The sequence below is a fragment of the Artemia franciscana genome, chromosome 10, assembly GCF_032884065.1.
Source record: "Artemia franciscana chromosome 10, ASM3288406v1, whole genome shotgun sequence".
Classification (NCBI taxonomy): Eukaryota; Metazoa; Arthropoda; class Branchiopoda; order Anostraca; family Artemiidae; genus Artemia; species Artemia franciscana.
The window spans coordinates 49,476,744-49,495,852 of record NC_088872.1 but is presented as its reverse complement, the minus strand read 5'-3'; the positions used below and the strand labels follow the sequence as shown (position 1 = coordinate 49,495,852).

At 35.0% G+C, this 19,109-nt stretch overlaps 3 protein-coding genes across 3 annotated transcripts in view; all 3 read right to left on the bottom strand.

Moving 5' to 3' along the window:
- The window catches only part of LOC136032344 (uncharacterized), a 29,125-nt gene extending 28,673 nt beyond the window's left edge, over positions 1–452 (bottom strand). Inside the window, exon 1 of the mRNA XM_065712667.1 lies at positions 416–452. Coding sequence (XP_065568739.1) covers positions 416–452 — 37 coding nt within the window. The remainder of the gene's footprint in view (positions 1–415) is intronic.
- Positions 1–13,679, bottom strand: part of LOC136032312 (transcription factor A, mitochondrial-like) — an 83,654-nt gene extending 69,975 nt beyond the window's left edge. Inside the window, exons 1-2 of the mRNA XM_065712611.1 lie at positions 13,502–13,679; positions 644–819 (exon numbers count right to left, since the gene is read on the bottom strand). Coding sequence (XP_065568683.1) covers positions 644–819; positions 13,502–13,536 — 211 coding nt within the window. The 5' untranslated portion in view covers positions 13,537–13,679. The remainder of the gene's footprint in view (positions 1–643; positions 820–13,501) is intronic.
- A 553-nt stretch (positions 13,680–14,232) lies between these two features.
- Positions 14,233–14,580, bottom strand: LOC136032492 (uncharacterized). The gene has a single exon (XM_065712804.1). It carries the CDS (start codon positions 14,578–14,580, stop codon positions 14,233–14,235), a length of 348 nt encoding a protein of 115 aa, XP_065568876.1.
- Between the last annotated feature and the right edge of the window lie 4,529 nt (positions 14,581–19,109).

Genomic DNA, 19,109 nt, shown 5'->3' with positions numbered 1-19,109 from the left:
AAATCATATAAGAAAGCCCAACCGAAGACATATTATCAGTATAGGCATGATAAGAAATATCAGGAAAACCCGACAAATAAGTAGCCGAAACCTTAGCTAGAACCTCCGAAATACACAATCTGGAAAGGGTGGGATATAAAAAATCCATCTTGCCTTAAACCTCTTTTCGTTTTAACAATGTTTCTTGGCACCGACTTCAGCTGAAGAAAAGAATTAGAAAATCAAAAGTGATGAAGCATTATAACAAAATATTAACACCATTGACATCAAGAGAATAAAAAGCTGACTATAACAACCGTTATCAAATGCTTACAATAGACCTAAAACACAAAGATAAATGCCCTTTCTCTTCAAAGAATTTCCAAGAAGTAAAGAAGATAATACACGGTGTGCATACTGACACTCTACTCCATACCAAAAACCCAACTGATTGTCTTCTTCACATATATCATTAGTCACAAAGGGTAGAAGTACATATTCAAGAATTTTACTGAAAACACAGGAGGCATTAATTGGTAGATAAGAAGAGCAATCTAAGAGTGACTCCTCCCTTTTTAAAAGTAAAAAAAAATGTGCCACACAGAAAAATATACGTCAACTAATAAAAAAAACAGCTCATAATTACAAATAAACTTGAACTAACCACTTCTGCTCCAATTTGGATTTTCAGCTTTCAGTGTCTTTCTCTTCTCATTCAGAAATTTCATGTACTGAGGTTGTGGACGTTTAGGCAGATGTTCACTCACTTCAAAGCCTTTGGATCGGGAAGGTGTACCAGATTGCCATGCAAACTGAAATCCTTGAGATCCAATAGAAAAGCTGAAAAAGATGATAATAAAATAATAAGAATAATAAAATAAAATAAGATTTTAAAAGAGATTTCAAATAGAAGGATTCTAGTACAAAATTCTCATTTATAATTCAGAAAACTACTCAATTAAAAAAAAAAAATGGAGAGAAAATTAAATTGGATTAAAAGAGAGAACACAAGAAAACTACCACATATGTTTTTCAGCTCAGTATAAAAGAAGAGGTTGTTTGATTGCAGCCTAACACGATAAAATTTATTAAATAGCGCTGTAGTTCTGGTTTTTGATGGCTTTGAGACAAAAAGATTTTTCTAACTGAGAGCTACCTCATTTATTTTCTACTTCGAGATTTGCAGAAAAATATGACCAGTTCTTAACTAAAATTCAAAGAAGCTGTAAATTCCTTAGTTTTACGTCTTTAAAGTTTAACATTAATTTTCAAACCTAATCTTGTACCCTTAACTTTTAAATCCTCCAAAAATCCTTTCATTTTGCTAAAATTTTTATTTTATTTCCCTGCTTGATTCCATATTTTCAGGTAGCCTTTGTTGTGCTCCTTAGGACAAAGTCAATCAAAATGATAAGTATAAACGGGTATAGAACACAGCCCTGCTTCATTCCTGATTTAATATGAAACCAGATACTAACCTTCTTGACTCTTGCATTGGTCCTGCTTGTCTTTGGGTTGCAATAACATAATCAATAAGGTTATCTTACAATCGTGTGAGTATCATGTTAACTTATGGGTCATTTTTTGACCACATACAATACTAGTTATAACTAGATTTGTAAAGCTACAAAATTGCAGCAGTCTGTAACCATTACTGTTTTCTTTTCTTACACTACATTTACCAAGGCTAGGATACAATCCATATCAATGTCTACCAGCCTAGCACTGAAAATCTTTAATAAAAAACCATATTTCTACCAGGTATCCAATCTATTTGTTTCTTTAGATGTAAGTAAAATTCATCTAAGTAACTACTAATTCCATCAGTTGGTTCTACAGAGCATATATTACTATTACTAATAACTAGAAGTTTTTAGTAAGAAAATGAGCAACTTGTATTCTATTATAGCCTTAGACCTTAGTTCCTCTGGCGTCTCTAGAGACACATAGGGCTTCAAAGAGTAGCATTCAATCTTCCCTCAACTGGGCTACTGAGTAGATACTTTCCAACTCTGGGATGAGACTTGTCAGGAGGTTTCTTCTGTCACATTCATATATTATTTGGAGTTTGTTCTTTGGCCTTCGTTGTTGATGGATGCCTTACAGTTGCTGGTGGAGGAGCATTTTAGGAAGTCTATAGTCTGGCACAAGGAGGATATGTCCCAGGTATTAACATCATCATTGCATCACAATGGAGGCAATGTCTGGTTGGCATGTGTAAGTACAGATCTTGCCATTGCTGGCATGGTCTCTCCAGCTGATCCTTAGGATCCAGGAAAGACAATTATTTTCAAAGACGGTAAGACATTTCTCCTGTTCTACAGTTAGCTTTAGGCATTCCATGGAGTAACTCAGAACAGACAAAACATTGTTCAGGAACAGTCTGAGTTTCAGCTTTTGTGAGTTTACTGTGGATTTCCGGACTGGTAGAAGTTTCTGAGATGCTACATTGGCTAGTATTCTGGTGCACAATTCTTTTTCAGAGTTGCCACTGGAACTTACTGTATTGTCTAAATACTTGAAGTATGTCACCTGTCAGATGTATTTATCTCCTAGTTGGATTCCCATGGGCGAACTGTTAGTTGACACAGCTTTTGTCTTTGGATCATTGATTTGCAGTCTAGACTGTTCAATTCTATTATTTACACCCTCCTAAGCCAAACAAAACCAAGCAGCTTCTTTATTCATGATGGGCCCTACTCCCTGCCTAAGCATCCCATCCTACTTGCCTGAATAAACAAATTCTACATAACCTAATTTCACATTTCCTTCCCCAGGGATGTGAGTTTTTGAAACTCCCAATAAGCCTAGTTCAAAGTGTCTGAATTTGTCAGTCAAAATGTCAATGTGATACTTATTTTTAACATTTGAAATTATAATTTTCATACTATGTTCTTTGAAGCAATAATATTATTATTGCCTCAACAAAAGTAATTGTCCTGACACCAGTACAGGATGGGGACTAAGACATCTTCTCAAGCATACACTAAGGACTTAAGCTGGTTTAAAACCAGACAAAAGAAAGTCCCAGGAACCTCAAGTATGAATGAAGCCTTTGTGTAATTCTGAGTTCATCTTGTTCACAACATGGTTTCCTACACTTGGTGATGCTCTTCTACCAACAAGATTCAAAATGCTACACGAGGAATCCCAAACCTATCACCTCCAGATCACTATACATTCACACCAACAAATATTATGCTACTATGAAGAGGCAGCATAAAATTTGTATCTTAGCTAGGAAGAGGTTTTCCTCCCTTAAAAAACACCAAAACAAACTAAACATGGAGAATTATCCTTTAATCAGAATCAAGTGTAAACGCAGCAGTCATTTACTAGGCAAGAATTTCCTTGAGGGGTGCAAGTCCTCAAAGTTACCCTACACTGCAGTTTGCAGTCAAGGGTTTGGTTAGACAAAGCTATGAAAGGTCCACCCTGACACCACTATTAGGCCATGCGGGCAGGATTACCCTTCTGAAAATAAGAATAGAGGAAGTTTATGATGGAGTAGAAACCCCCCAACCATCTCACAGGACAGGAACAGCTCAAACCTTTTAGATGCAGCCTATCCTTGTCAGAGTGGAAGGATATTGTGAATAACAATGGAAGGAAACATAATAATCTGAATAATAGACACCCGAGACAAGAATTATATTGTTCAGGTGTTTCATTTTAGATTTTATATATCTTGGGGCTATATCTGGGACCATGAAGGAGGGTGAGACATATTGTAACCTATGGAACTGTTATGGATAAATATGGAGCATTTTAAATTACTACTACTACTAACTACTAATAACTCACTGCAGCACCAAACCGCCTGAGGCCAACACAGCTACGCACGCTCCTCCTCCAACCTAATCTATTTAAAGCCTCCCTCTTTACACCCTCCCAGGAAGTTCCCATTTCCTTTAAATCCTTATTTATGACATCCTCCCAACCCAGACAAGGACGACCTGCTTTCCGTGTAGCCCCAGACGGTTGGCCAAAAAGGACAATCTTCGGTAATCTGTCATCCTTCATCCGTAGAACGTGGCCTAGCCATCTCAACCTTTCTTTCATTATAGCCCCAGAAAGCGGGATTGAACCACACTTTTCGTACAACCTACTGTTTGAAATACGGTCAGTCAGCCGGGTACCCAGAACAATCCGTAGGCAATTTCTCTGGAAAACATCTAGTAAATTTTCATCTGCTTTTCGGAGTGTCCATGCTTCAGAGCCATATTTGACCACTGTCATCACTGTAGCTTCCAATATTCTAATCTTGGTTTGTAGGCTTATCTTTCTATTCTTCCAAACTTTTTTTAACTGTGAAAAAACACCCTGAGCTTTAGCTATTCTACTTTTAACATCTTCACTGCTCCCACCATCTTTACTAATAATACTACCAAGGTAACTGAAGCTCCCAACCTGATCAATCTTTTCGTTACCTAAGGTCACCTGTTCATCTTCACTTATTCCTAACCTTAGTGACTTAGTCTTCTTAACATTAATTTTCAAGCCTATTTTAGCACCCTGAACTCGTAAAACCTCTAAAAATTCATTCATTTTGCTCACACTTTCATCTAATATGCTTAAATCATCAGCATAATCTAAGTCCAGGAGCGTTCTTCCTCCCCATTTGATTCCATGGTCTCCAATTGCCTTTCCTGTGCTCCTTAAGACGAAGTCCATCAAAATGATCCATATAAAGGGGGATAGAACACAACCCTGCTTAACTCCTGATTTAATACAAAACCAGTTGCTAACCTCATTTCCTACCTTAACCGCAGCAGTATTATTCTCGTACATAGCGCAAATCACTTTAATGTATTTTTCTGGTATACCATATAACGATAAGACCTTTGTTAACGCTGTTCTATCAACAGAATCGAAAGCTTGCTCATAATCGATAAAACTAAGGACCAAAGGTGTTTGACAACGAAGGGACTTCTCAATTATTAACCTAAGAGTGAAAACATGGTCGACACATCCTCTACCTTTTTTAAAACCGCATTGTTCTTCCCTTAAAACCTTGTCTACAGCATGTCTCAGTCTAAAAAGTATCATATTACTCAGTAATTTGCTACCTACAGAGACCAGACTAATGCCTCGATAATTCCGACATTCACTCTTTCACCTTTCTTATACAGTGGTTTAATTAAGGTTTTCCTAAAATCATTGGGTACTTCCCCTTTTTCAAAAATCATGTTCATAATCTTCAGTAGCTTATTCCTAACCTCAGAGCCACCATATTTAAGGAACTCATTAATCATACTATCAGCACCTGGGGCCTTATTATTTTTTAATCCTTCTAGTACTGTCGCTAATTCTTCCTCACTAAACAAATCTTCCTTCACATCCAAGGTATCACAAACTTTTTCATTTTCATCTATATCTTTTCCTGCAACTGTATCTCGGTTTAGCACATTCTCAAAATGTTCCACCCATCTTTCTTTAACTTTTTCCTTATCACTAATTGTGACCCCATTTCTATCTTTAACTGGGACTAGTCCGGATCGGCTACTCCCTTTCAATTTATTAACATGCCAGTATAATATTTTACTATTATGCCGTCTAGCCGCATCTTCCAGATCCTCAGCAATTTTATCCATCGCCTCCATTTCACATCTCCTTAGTTCATATTTTAATGCTTTCTCCACTTTCTTTACATTCCTTTTGTTTTCATACGACCTATCGCTCAGATAATTCTTATACAAACCCCTTCTACTCTCTATTAAACCTAAAGCTTTTTCACTAATATTCGTAGTTGCTGTCTTAGCACTCTTCCCTAGGACACCATCAGCAACTTCACAAATTGTTTTTCTGAAATTATTCCATCCATCTTCCACTTTGTCAAATTTTAAACCCTCAAGTTTAGTACTCAACTGTTCCTGGAATTTTTTTCTCAAATTTTCATCCTGAAGTCTACCAACATCATAACTTTCCGGGAGGGAGTTACTCTTCCGAAATTTCAGCTTTAAATTAACCTTAGACACTACTAGATGGTGATCTTTACTTTTAACATCAATAACGGCACTCCTATACACCCTAGTATCTTGTATTGATCCTGCTAGTCTTCTGTTTACAATAACATAATCAATAAGGTTTGCTGTCTTACCATCACGTGAATACCATGTCAACTTATGGGCCATTTTGTGACCAAACACCGTATTGGTTATAACTAGGTTGTTATACCTACAAAATTGCAAAAGCCTATAGCCATTACTGTTTTCTTTTCCTACACCAAAATTACCTAGGCTAGGATACCATCTATCCCTATTTCTACCAACCTGGGCATTAAAATCTCCTAGCAAAAACACCATATTTCTACCTGGTACCCTGTCTATTTGCTCCTGTAACTGTAAGTAAAATTCATCTGAGTCACTAGTATCTCCATCAGTTGGTTCAATGGGGGCATATACTACTATAACTGATACCCTAAACTTTTTAGTCATAAAATGAGCAATTAGTATTCTATTATTAATACCTTCCCAGCCTAAACAAGACTTAGCAGCTTCCTTATTCATCATGAGCCCTACTCCCTGTCTATGTACCCCATCCTTCCTTCCTGAGTAAACAAATTCTATGTCACCTAATTTCATGCTTCCTACCCCTGGGATATGAGTTTCTGAAACTCCTAATAAATCCAGTTCAAACCGTCTGAATTCGTCAGTCAAAATGTCGATGCGATAGTCATTTTTTAACGTCGTAACATTCCAAGTTCCAATTTTCATGTTCTTTAAATCTTTGAAATTATTTTGGCCTCAAGAAAAGCAGTGATCCCGGATACCAGTGCAGGATGGGGACCAACATATCTTCTCAAGTCTACACCGAAGCGCTTAAGCCGGCTTAGAACCGGACAGCAAGAAGTCCCTGGGACCTCCAGTAAGTTGGAGGCTTTGTGCAATCCTGGGCCCATCTTGGTCACAACATGGTTTTCAGCACTTGGCGATGCTCTTCTATCAACAAGAGTCGAAATCCTGCACAGACAGTCCCAAGCCTATTACCTCCGACTCATTATATATTCATGCCTACAAATATTATGCTACTACGGGGAGGCAGCCCATAGTAGATAAATTAGCTAGGAAGAGGTTTTTCAGCCCGAAAACGCCCATCAAAACAAACCAAGCCCAGAAAATTATCCAATAATCAGAATCCCGTACGAGTGCTGTGTTGTTTACTAGGCTATAATTTCCTCGAGGGGCGCCACTCCTCAAGTGGGAAAAATTGACCGCAAGTTTCCCAGTCTTGCAGGTACCCCGAAAGGGTCGAGGCAGCCCTTTACAGAGGCCGTTGTCCATAAATCTGGATTCAAATGACCCTTGAGGATGATAACTTTTTCCTCTAATGTTTAAATCGGGCTACTTACTGTTTACTAAGGTACTCCTGTACAATCCAGAAAACACTTGAGAAGTTTCATTAATTTAAGATCTAAAATAATTGGTTTCATAGTGACAAATAACAGGTGACAAAATGCATTGGACTTGTATAATTTGGTCTATATGTTTGCTCATTTGAGTATCAATCCTAGCGCGCCATTATTCAAGGTTATCCATTGCAAGAGAATTGGATATAAAATCTCACTGATAATGTTTCTGTGGATACAGATTTACCTGTTCAAGTAAGAATACTAATGGTATATTAGTAGAGCCTATTAATAAATTTATTACTATGTTGGTTATTATTAATAAACTTTGGACTGTTATTGTGAATTGATTTTTACGGAATTCATTAATTATTAATTATTATTAATTAATTATTAAAGATGGGATGGAAAAAACGATCAAGGCATAATGAGGATGAAGGTGGGAATTCAAAAATATTAATATCAGCTAATATAGAAGAGATAGCTTTAACTGAGAGATGACTTAATGATCATAATTCAGAATTGCTTGGTCTAGAGGGATATAATTTTACACAAAAAAGGCAATTACGCCTGGCAGTATATATTCAATTGGATATTGAAGTGGCCATTCAGAGCGACTTAACTATTTATTGGGATATGGTGTTTGAGTCACTAATGCTTCATATTTGTTTAGGCAATTATTCTTGCTGTTTAATAGTTCTGTACCACTCACGTCCTCATATGATGAATTCTTTGATCTTTTGAAGGAGCAGCTCAAAAAGTTGCCTGTGAATCTCTGGTGTTTTATTGTGGGCAATGTAAACATTGACCTGATTGAAAAAAATGCAAAGAGCAGCCAACTATTGAATATTTCCATATGATTGGGATTACTTCCATCAATCAACATACATACAAGGGTCATGGATACATCTGCAACATGTATTGATAATATATTGTCCAATGTTAACCCTGATTCCCCAATGTTCTTGTTAGTGATACTTAGGACCATTTTGGTGTGTTTTCTAGACATGTTATTCCTCTAGGAAACAGTTATAGGTTAAGGAATGAGTTTTCTTGGCATTATTTAAATAAAACAGTTCTCTTGTGTTATACAAATGTTTTATCTCAAATGAATTGGGATAACATTTTATCAATTGCATCTGAAAGTTCTTTCAGATGCAAAAAGAACTCTACAAAAAGAAAACTTCAAACGAGACGACGGCCAGTAGAATTGAAAGACTAAAACAATGCGGATATTTCGCCTGTATCCAAACAAGGCGTCTTCAGCACAAGATAGAAAATTAAAAGAAAACTAATCTAAAAACAAATAAAAACCACCACCAATAATAATAAATACAATCATCGCTACTTATCCACATAGGGAAAAGCCGCTATTTGAGTTACTTCAATGAGAATCAAAGAGCAACTGGACTATTTTGTAACTCAAATAGCTGCTTTTCCCTATGTGGATAAGTAGCGATGATTGTATTTATTATTATTGGTGGTGGTTTTTATTTGTTTTTAGATTAGTTTTCTTTTAATTTTCTATCTTGTGCTGAAGACGCCTTGTTTGGATACAGGCGAAATATCCGCATTGTTTTAGTCTTTCAATTCTACTGGCCGTCGTCTCGTTTGAAGTTTTCTTTTTGTAGAGTTTTATCTCTCTTGGTTGTCAATTGCATCTAATAATGAAAAGGGATTTAATTTGTTTTACCAGATTATCCAAAGAGAATTCGAAAAGCAGTGTCGAAGAAAAAAAAAGACAGTGTAAGACAACCCCAAAAAAGCCATGGGTAACTGCAGACCTTCTGAAATTGATGTGTATTAGAGACAAACTTTACAAAAAAAAATCGATCATAAATACGATTTAAATGACAGAATATACAATAATTATCACAATCCTCAGAATCAATTATTAAGAAAAGCAAAAAGAGAATTTTACTCAAGGAAGTTTGAGGAATGTATGGCAAAAACATGGTGCATGATTAAAAAAGTACTTCAGCAGCCAATGAAAATGGTCCCACTTGAAATATTTAAACCAAGAAGTAATGCCCAAAAAGTGCTGATGCTGTCTCAGAGGTATTTGGAAATTACTTCTCAGTAGTAGGAAAACGTGTTGCTGAAGGAATCTGTCCAATGTTACATTATCCAAGCATTTTTGACTACCTTGGTCATTTTGTATCTGAGATTTCAATGTGTTTAGCACCTGTATCATTAAGTAAGGAAACAGATCATCTACAAAATGAAAAGTAAAGTCTCTGGTAGTGATGTCATACTGTTGAAAGTGGGTAAATTTATTCTGCCACTAATCAAGAAACCACTATTAACCCTAATTAATTCTGTATTAAAAGATAGTTTTCTCCCATCTTGTTTTAAAGTAACTCATGTGACTCCTGTTCATAAGGGTGGCGAGAAAAATAATCTAGGAAATTATAGGCCAATTTCTGTTCTTCCTGTGCTATCATGTATTTTAGAGAAGTGCTTTGCTACCAGGCTTTCTGCATATTTAGAGCATTTTTGTGCAATAGCTTGTACCAAATTTGGACTTTAGCATAATTACACAACAGAAAAAGCAGTGGCCTATCTAAGCAGCATAATAAATCAAGTGTTTGATGAAGGTTATGAGGTTTTAGCAATATTTTTAGATATCATGAAAGCTATTGACACAGTAGATCATAATCTCCTACTTCTAAAGTGTGAGTTTTATGGCATAAGAGGTCCTGGGCTTAACTTTCTATATACATTCTTAGCAGGGCGGCTACATAATGTTCAGATTGACTCAAAGTGTTCACAAGCTTTCTTATTACATGTGGAGTTCCACAGGATTGATTCTGTTCTTAGACAGCTATTATTATTAATATTTGTAAATGATCTGTCTCAAACAATTTCAGCAAATTATTGCTGAAATGAGTGTTTGCTGATGACATGCTGCTTGTTTGTCTGCAAGAACTGAGAAGGGATTAATTGAATTAATTAAACAATTGTTAGAAATAGTTTCAACTTGGATGTGCATAAATAAACTACAAGTTCGCCTGGCTAAGAGTAGTTTTATTATATTCTCAAGAACAGATACATATTATTCATGGATTTTTCAATTAAAATTCAGTTATGGAGAGAATGAAAAGAGGACTTGTATCAAGTATTTTAGGTATTATAATTGATGAAACTTTGTTGTTTAGGAGACATGCTGGGAACATGTCAGTGATTTTATCATGAAACCATTAGAATCCTTTAAAAAATTGTACACTTTATCTGATATTGCATTTTAAGGTTGTTATATTCCTTAAAAATATATCTGTATATTTTACATTGTTCTTTGGTATGGTTAGGGACATTTCTGCAGTAAGTGCATCCAATTTGAGTTCTCCAAAATAATGCACTAGGTTTACTCTGCAATAAATCTTATAGTGATTCTGTGAATTTTGAGTATGGAAGACAAGAAATTTTACCAGCTGCTGGTTTATGGGATTTTTGTCACCATTAGTTATTTATGTTCGAGTATAATAACAATGATTTCTTCAAGCTTCTCTGGCAAGGTTTGAAGAATTTAGGAATAAAGTTGAGGAAAAAATGTATTCTAGCTATGGGTTTTAAGTTATTATTTAAGTAAAACAGTTCAAAATAGGGATGAAACCTTTTTATTGACAGTGAACAGATACAAAAAATAACTGGATAGTAATATGATTATTAATGATATAAACTGGATTGAAAAATTTAGAAATAAAGTCAAGGGAAAAATATATCCTATTAATGAGTCCTTAGGTATTATTCATTTTTTTTTTTTTTTTGAGGTGTGTGAAGCAGTATAGCAGATTATTTCTAGAGTTTTTTCTCTTTTTTTTTGGTCATTATGGTGACTCTAGTAACAACTCAACAAGGAATTATGTATTTTCTTAAACATATATATATATATATATATATATATATATATATATATATATATATATATATATATATCTATTGTATTATCAGTATTTCTGGTATATTTAATTTGTGCTTATAACTAGTTCTAAAATCTGTTTTCTTCTATTCATGACATGCCCCTAGAACAACTTGCCTATGCTGGCTCATGGACAGGCTAGAACATTTAGTTGAATGACTTTGTTTTTCATGTATTATATATACATATATATATATATATATATATATATATATATATATATATATATATATATATATATATATATATATATATATATATATATATTTGTGTTCATATTTTATTAAGTTTTATTTTTATTAATAAACTTAACTAACTAACTAACATCAGGGGTGGGGATAAGGTTATGTAAGGTTAAGTTACTTTATCCCCACCCCCTAATGTGCAAATATATAGCCCAAATCATATTATAATACAAACTATAAGTACTGTATTTTCATAATGTCTTAGTAGCCTATATTTTATTATGATTAACTTCACTGGTATTAATGATTAAATGGCATTTTCAACTGAATTTTGGGAAAATTATAACAGTTTTAATAACTGGCTTACCAATAAAGTGAATATACCACTTGATGCCTTTTATCATCTTCTTTATAAATATAATGATTGCTTCTAAATTTCAGCACTTTTTGAGCTCTTAAAAATGACAAATTTTCAAAAAATTATGACAGTTCATATAACTGACTTACTAATAAAGTGGACATACCACTCAATGCTTACATTCTGTACAAATATAATAATTGTTTCTACTGCAAATTCAAATTTAAACACTTTATTGAGCTCATAAAATGACAAATTTTCAATTGAAGTTCATTGATTGTTTCAACATTGATTCAGTTATTGATTGTTTTCAACAAAATAATACTACATTTTCTCAGCGCCATCTTTTCCCATTGTTTTTGAAAAAATAATGCTATATTTCCTCAGTGCTAAAATTATTCTTAGATTAGTTTAGGTTGGTTGGGTTAAGCTAAAAAGTGTTTAAATTTGAACTTACAGTAGAAGCAATTATTATTTTGTAAAGAACATAAAAAAAGACATTGAGTGATATGTTCACTTTATTGGTAAGTCTGTTATATGAACTGCTACAAATTTAACAAAATGTGAAACAAAATCACATCATGCTATTTTAAGTGGCCTTACAGAAAAAGAAGGAACATGGCAGAATTGATTTGAAATGTTTTATCTAACTTAACCATGGCAAATCAATACTTCTTGATTATACAAGTTTCAAGAAGTAGATTTTAATCAAATACTAAGTTTCAAATTAGTAATTAACAGCCTAAGCAAGAATTAGCCTAAGTTGAGAAGTATAGAAAAAAATTCATCATCTTCAAAGGTCCAAAAAGGGCTTAAAATTGGATTTCCAAGTAAAGTGATTATTATATTCAGAAATCCTATAAAGAAAAAGATTAAATGGTATGTTTACCTTATTCCTAGGTCATTAGTTTGAACTGTTCCATATTTATCCTATTATATTGTAAAATAGCACAAAATGGAATCAAAACCATTCTTAATTTTGTAGTATTTCCTTCAGAAGAGCCACTTTCATTTGGGGTAAAATTCTAGTTGAGTGACTTCTTGCTATCTCAAAAAGAGGTTAGGTTAGGAAAATGAAACTTTCAGGGATGGGTCTACAGGCTAAAGTATGTCCTGGGAAGAAGTATCTACCTCTTCTACTCTCTTTAGAAGTATCTACCTCTTCTCTTTCTCCCACTAGAGGGCCTTGACCTTTGATGACCTTCAAAAATATGTGTGTTATAAAAGTGAGCCTTGCAAAATAGATCTTCTCCTTGAATGAAGTACAACAAAATTGTTTTCAGCTTCACAGCTTTGCTCAGTCCCAATTTATAAGGTTTTGAAGATATTCAAATAAATTTCCTAAATTTTGAAAAAAAAAACATTGATACAGCTTAGAATTCTACTCAAATAACAGGAATTACATTTTCAGAACTAAAGGCAGGGAAAAAGCAACTGGTAACTGAAAATTAAGGTAAAATGTTGTTTTGTCAGAATTTCAATAGGTATAGACCTGTCATGTAGGTGAATTTCAGGGCTCGTCAGAGGGAGAAGGAATAGACGTGGGTACTTTAAAATACCTTCCCAAGGTATACATTAGCCTGAAGACCAATCCCTGAAAGTTTCAATTTCCCAATCTAACCCCTTTCTGAGATAGCAAGAAGTCAATCAACTAGAATTTTACCTCATATGTTATTACCGTAACTAAGCTAGTAGCTGATTCAAACCAATACCGATGCACTCCTTGTCTAAGGCCCAAACTCAGCATGACAAATTTTCCAGCAACGCTTTCTAAATTTAAAAATTGGCAGACGTAATGCTGCCTATCATTACTGTACTCTTGTTTTCGCTTGTGAATTTCACTAGTGGAATTCACTGGAATCTCTCCTTGGAATAGCACTTTCCGGTAAGTATTATGAAATCATCAGAAAATTATACTTTTTTTTGCGTATTCTTTGTCCGTGGGCTTAGAAACCGACTAGTATTAAACTCAAAAAGAATTTATTCCATCTATGAAATGAAATATAAGGTGGTCTCTGGTAGAGACCGCTTTGACACATGTGCAGAAAAAATCTCACATCCGATGAAAAGACCTAAAGCGATTCTTAGTGTATTTCATGCACAACAGAATTTTACAAACTGAGCAATACCATTTTTTGCGATGGGGCTCAATCTTTGTACTACATTGAGCCCATCTTCTTGAAATATCTGGAACAGGTAAGTGCTTTGATTGATTCAATCTCTTTTCTCGAGGAACGTAAGGCTTAACTTTGGGGATAACTTCAGATTTTCTGAATGGCCAACCTCTCTCACCCTTGCACAAATAACTTCCAACCGATCCAGTGACAATGCGAAATTTAAATTCCTTCAACGTCATCTTGTTACCATCGGGTATAGTGGACAACTTGAACAAGACAAAGGCATTTATTGTTGTAATGTCAACGAAGTGCCAGAGTGGGCGATTTCACCACTTTCTGCTTTTCCTGTCTATCGTATAGAAGGAAATCAACTTAACAGCTTTGTCGATGCAGCCCTTAAACGTGTTGTACTCGACGACCACGTTTGGGCATGTAACTTGGGTATCAGATCCATCGTTCTCCTTCCTACTGATCTGTGTCACTTCTTCTCCTTTGTGAATCGTCAAAAGAAGTTGTGTACATCGTTTGTCCTTCCAGCATACACAGCAGATTCCATCTGCCCTCACAGCGTGATTCGAATCACCTCGTCTCAGCTCTTTTTTGGCTTTGAGTTTTGGTAGACCTTTAAGGTTTTTACGAACTGTACCACAACCGTAGAGCTTATTTTTCGTCATTTTTTCCGTAAGATTTTCTGAACTGAAGAAGTTGTCAAAATAAACGTGATAATTTTTGCCTTCCAATCCTGTCGTAAGATCTATAACTACTCGTTCTCCAAGTCCAAACTCGCTAGTATCAGCTAACTTCCCAGTGTAGACCTTAAATCATAAACTAAACCGTGCTTGTCTGCTCTGACCCTGATCTTGTAGCTTTGTTTATGGGCTTTGTAGGGATGTACTCTTTGAAAGCAGTGCGTCCTTTGAATTTGACCATACTTTCGTCGACGGCCTGCTTTTTGGTAGCCTTGCATGTCCTTCGAAAGCTTGAGCGTAGTTTGTCAATCAGCGGTCTGATCTTGTGGGGCTTGTCATAGTTGTCGCATCCTCTCCGGGGTAAGATCAAACTGTCATTGAGATGAACGTGAGCAAGAAGACAGGTGAAACGGCTTATATTCATCAGCCTAGAGATGTAATTATCTCTGAGCTCTTCGTGACTTCACCAGAAATCTCGATAAGATGGTTCTGTCTTGACACCCATAAGAATGTTTATTGCAAAAAACTTTCATTTAACTTCGAATAGTTGGGAAGAGCGGAACACCTTTCTAAGTAGTATATAAGTTCGTTTAAAATACATTGTGGTCAATAAGATCAAGATCAAACAGCTCGAGGAAAAAAATCAACTGGATTATGTAAAGCTTCTATCTCAATAGGCCCCTGGACTCGGTGAAGGATTCGACATCTTTGACTTCAAATGCCTTATTCCACTTCTCACAATGAATTCAAAGGGGAAGAGAATCTTCGTCGTTACTTTACTACTCCGTCCACTTGATTATCGGTTTTGTTGTCACTTGATGATAGCTCTCAAGCCAGTAAGTTGCTCAGGGATGTGGCATTTGAAATTGGAAGATCTGGCAGCGAATCATCAGCACCATCATCTGATGACAGGTCAAGTTCAGATTCTTGATCTGAAGGTAAGTCATCAAATAACTTTGAGATATCCTGTGTCCGCAAAGGACGGCGTTGCATAACGATGTACCTCGAGAAGAGCAAAATTAATTTGAGACTTTAGATGCAAGACCCAATTTTGGGGAAATTGCTTGAGTTCCACTTTTTTTTTGTCGAGCTGCCAAAATGGTCTCAAGCTCAATCGACTCCAAAAAACAAGAAACAACTTCTTAGCATATATTACAAGGTGGTCATTGGGGATTACCAGCCTCTCATGTCCAATATCTCCTTATAGCGCTTCATATCTGAAACTGTGATGCTAAGAACAAATTGGCAGGAAAATAATATTAAAGATATTACTGTTACCAAGTATATTAAACTTTCTTACTTTGTCTAAAAAATTGCACGTGGTCCCATCGAAAAACCGAGCTATGCCTCATTAGGTGTCAATTAGGCTACCTATAAAATTTCGCTCATTAGAAAGCGTTACTAGGAATATGCTAGACCGGTGGTTCCTTATTTTCGCCATCTACACTTGATGATAAAAATATGAAAAGGTGGTTTCACTGAGGAGCCACTTCGTCGGAAAGGGATAAGGAATCAATTAACGAATCACAAGAAATGCCGTAAATATTTTTAAAAATGCATTTTCTAAATTCTTTCAGTGACCGGCCTTACCCCGCAGCACACGAATTGATATTTCATGTTATTCTTTTCAAGGTTCAGATTAATTTCGTCACAAGAAAGCAATTTGCAGTTTGTCGTTTTCTAAGTATGGCTAAAATTAGGCCTATCCGTAAATTCCCAAATGCTTTCGTAACATCACAAGTCTTTAAGAGTACTAATATTGCTGTGTCCTGAAATTTGAAAGCAATATTTGACTACCAATAATTAAATGCTTTGACCGCTATTCTCCAAAAAAGTGACTAAATATTTTAAAATAACATTCACTTCAACTAAAACCAAATATCAGTTCAAATTTCGCAAGTACCGCTAGCTGTGCTTACATACGATTTTGCTTGAAAATGTTGGCTAAATAAAAAACTCGTGAACATGTCAAATGTCCATAAGCTTTTATTGTCAGAGGCACAATTCTTATCATTCAATTAGCATTGCCACCAGGTAAAAAAAAAAGCTCACTAGAATCCTCAGAAAAGGTAACCAATTTTGTGAAAAATTAATTAACAAATGTGGCTACTTTTTTCTTTGAAACAATAGGAAGCGTGTAGTTTTCAATTACCTTAGCGAATAGATGAAGACTATGTCGTTTTATTAAGGAGACAGAAAGTATTTTACGTCAAATAACAGTTGGATATAAAAATGGGTAGTTTGGAATTTAGGACAAGGATCGAATAATTTTAGGAAAATAGTTTGAAAAGCATCCGATGTTTTAGGGAAGAAAATTAGAAAGGCATGTATATTAGCGAAAATCATTTAAGCAAGATGTAATAGAAAAATGATTTGTACAAAAATTTTCTGAGTGATGGACCACACAAGAAAGATATAAAAGTAAATGAAGCAGAAAGGGCATCGAAGTATTGATCAGCGAGGTGTAAAATGGAGGAACGGCACCAACTATTCGGACTTGTTCCAATTGAAGATACGAACAAACTGTTAACAAATGATAAGGGTGGATGAAATTGTAGGGAGTGACATTGAGAAGAATAATAAAAAAAACTTCAACAATATGAAAGTAAAGAAAGACTTATTTTGTGAGGACAAGATCGAGGGGGAACTATGGGCACCCGCAGAAAATTTTCCAGGGGGAGACAGACGCCAGAATAGCAGTGGTGGCAGGGGAATTGATTTTAGGATACATTTTGTTAGGAATAAGTTTATTTTTAAATTCACTTATTAAAAAATTATCAAATAAAAAGAGTAACTTAATTTGTATGCAAAATGAAACAATTTACTTGAGTTATTTTTTGAGTTGATTGCTAAGATTTTGTGTTAAACAATTCGCTATTGGCTTTTGAGAAGATTTGCAATAGAAAATGTCACTCTTACCCAACACTTTACTTTCCATTTCTTGTATGCCTTCTTAGTGCTGATATGTGTCGATTTTTTTTTGCATTGAACTAAGTTTGTTTATTCGAATTATCTTAAGATATGAAGTTTCTATCGAGACTCTTGGTTCAAATCTCATCTGACTAGACACTCAACTCGAAGCAATTTAGATAACTTGTGCTGAGGGGGGAGCTCACAAGGAGGCTGATAATCAGTGAATCTCTTTGATAAATATTGTTACCTACAAGTTTAGCAGGGGCTTCAATTGAGCTTTTGACCGGTCTAAAACCTAGACAATCAACTTTTAGCGATTCACAATGAGGCTGACCGCCAATGAATCTCTTTGATAAATGTTTTTACCTAAAATTTTAGCAGGGGTTTGAAAAAAAAAATGACAGGGTGAATTTTGTCATTCATTTAAATTGTTAATTTTCGATATATTGACAAACCTTTCATTCGACACTCAAGTAACTGGGCAGCTTATGATAAAATTATTTTCCAATTTTTAAAGTTTTCTTTTGGATTTTTAAGTCAATAAAAATTGTTTTTACTTGCAATTTTACTTTCTTTTTTTATTTGATCTACAGTTTGATTTATTGCCAATAAAAATAGTTCCTAGTTATCTGATCTTTAATAGTAAAAATGTTATATATTAATGACTCAAAATTTTTTAATACTTTACTTATTTAGATTTAATAAAATTATTTTTTATATGTTTATTTTATTCAACAATTAAATCATTTTAATTATTGTCGCTTGGAAAAAATAATAAAAAAAATAGTTTAATTTCAATAACCAAAAAAAATTCAAAATATCATCGCAATCTGACGAATAAATTTGGTCTGACAAGACATGACACCTGCAGGGGGGGCGTCAAGCCGTATCTCAGAATCATTTTTTATTTAATTTCTGGGCCCTTATTATTCAGATTATCAAAGAAATTTCTTTTGGTGATTACACCCTCCCCTCACCCCTCCCAAATTTTGTTTCTTATTGAACCACCATGCGTACGTGCCTCTGACGATAAAACTGAGTCGATAACCCCTGGTCTGACAATGACTGTCAACGTGAGAATACATAGATATATGGTGTTACAAAGCAAAGGCTTTATTTACTCTCCCCTAAACCCTATAAAAATTGACAACAAAAACCTGTGAAATTGCATACATTTTTGCACAGCCAAATTTAAGGGAAATGGGAACTTCTTGGGAGGGTGTAAAGAGGGAGGCTTCGAATAGGTTGGGGTGAAGAACGAGCTTGCGCAGCTGTGTTGACCTCAGGCGGCTTGGTGCAGCAGTTAGTTGTTATCAGTAGTAGTAGTAGAAGAGTCAAGATAAGTTAGATTTACCTCGGAAAGTAAGTAGAATAGAGACAATGTTAGAAATTTTTTAGGGAGAAAATACGCATGGAGATATACGACGTTCAGTAAAATAGTATCTATGTACCTTTGTCACAGCGAAGTGTACAAACTCAAGGCCAAAGACTTGAGTCCAAATATGCCTGTCACAAAGCGTTCTTCATCGAATAGTGCCACCGTTATGAACAACCAAGAAAATATCACAACTCTCCATAGGTGTGTTGACCTAGCAGTAATA

What these genes read in the sequence shown, in the direction of transcription:
- LOC136032492 (XM_065712804.1), bottom strand. Translation starts at nt 14,580, where the DNA reads ATGACGAAAAATAAGCTCTACGGTTGTGGTACAGTTCGTAAAAACCTT.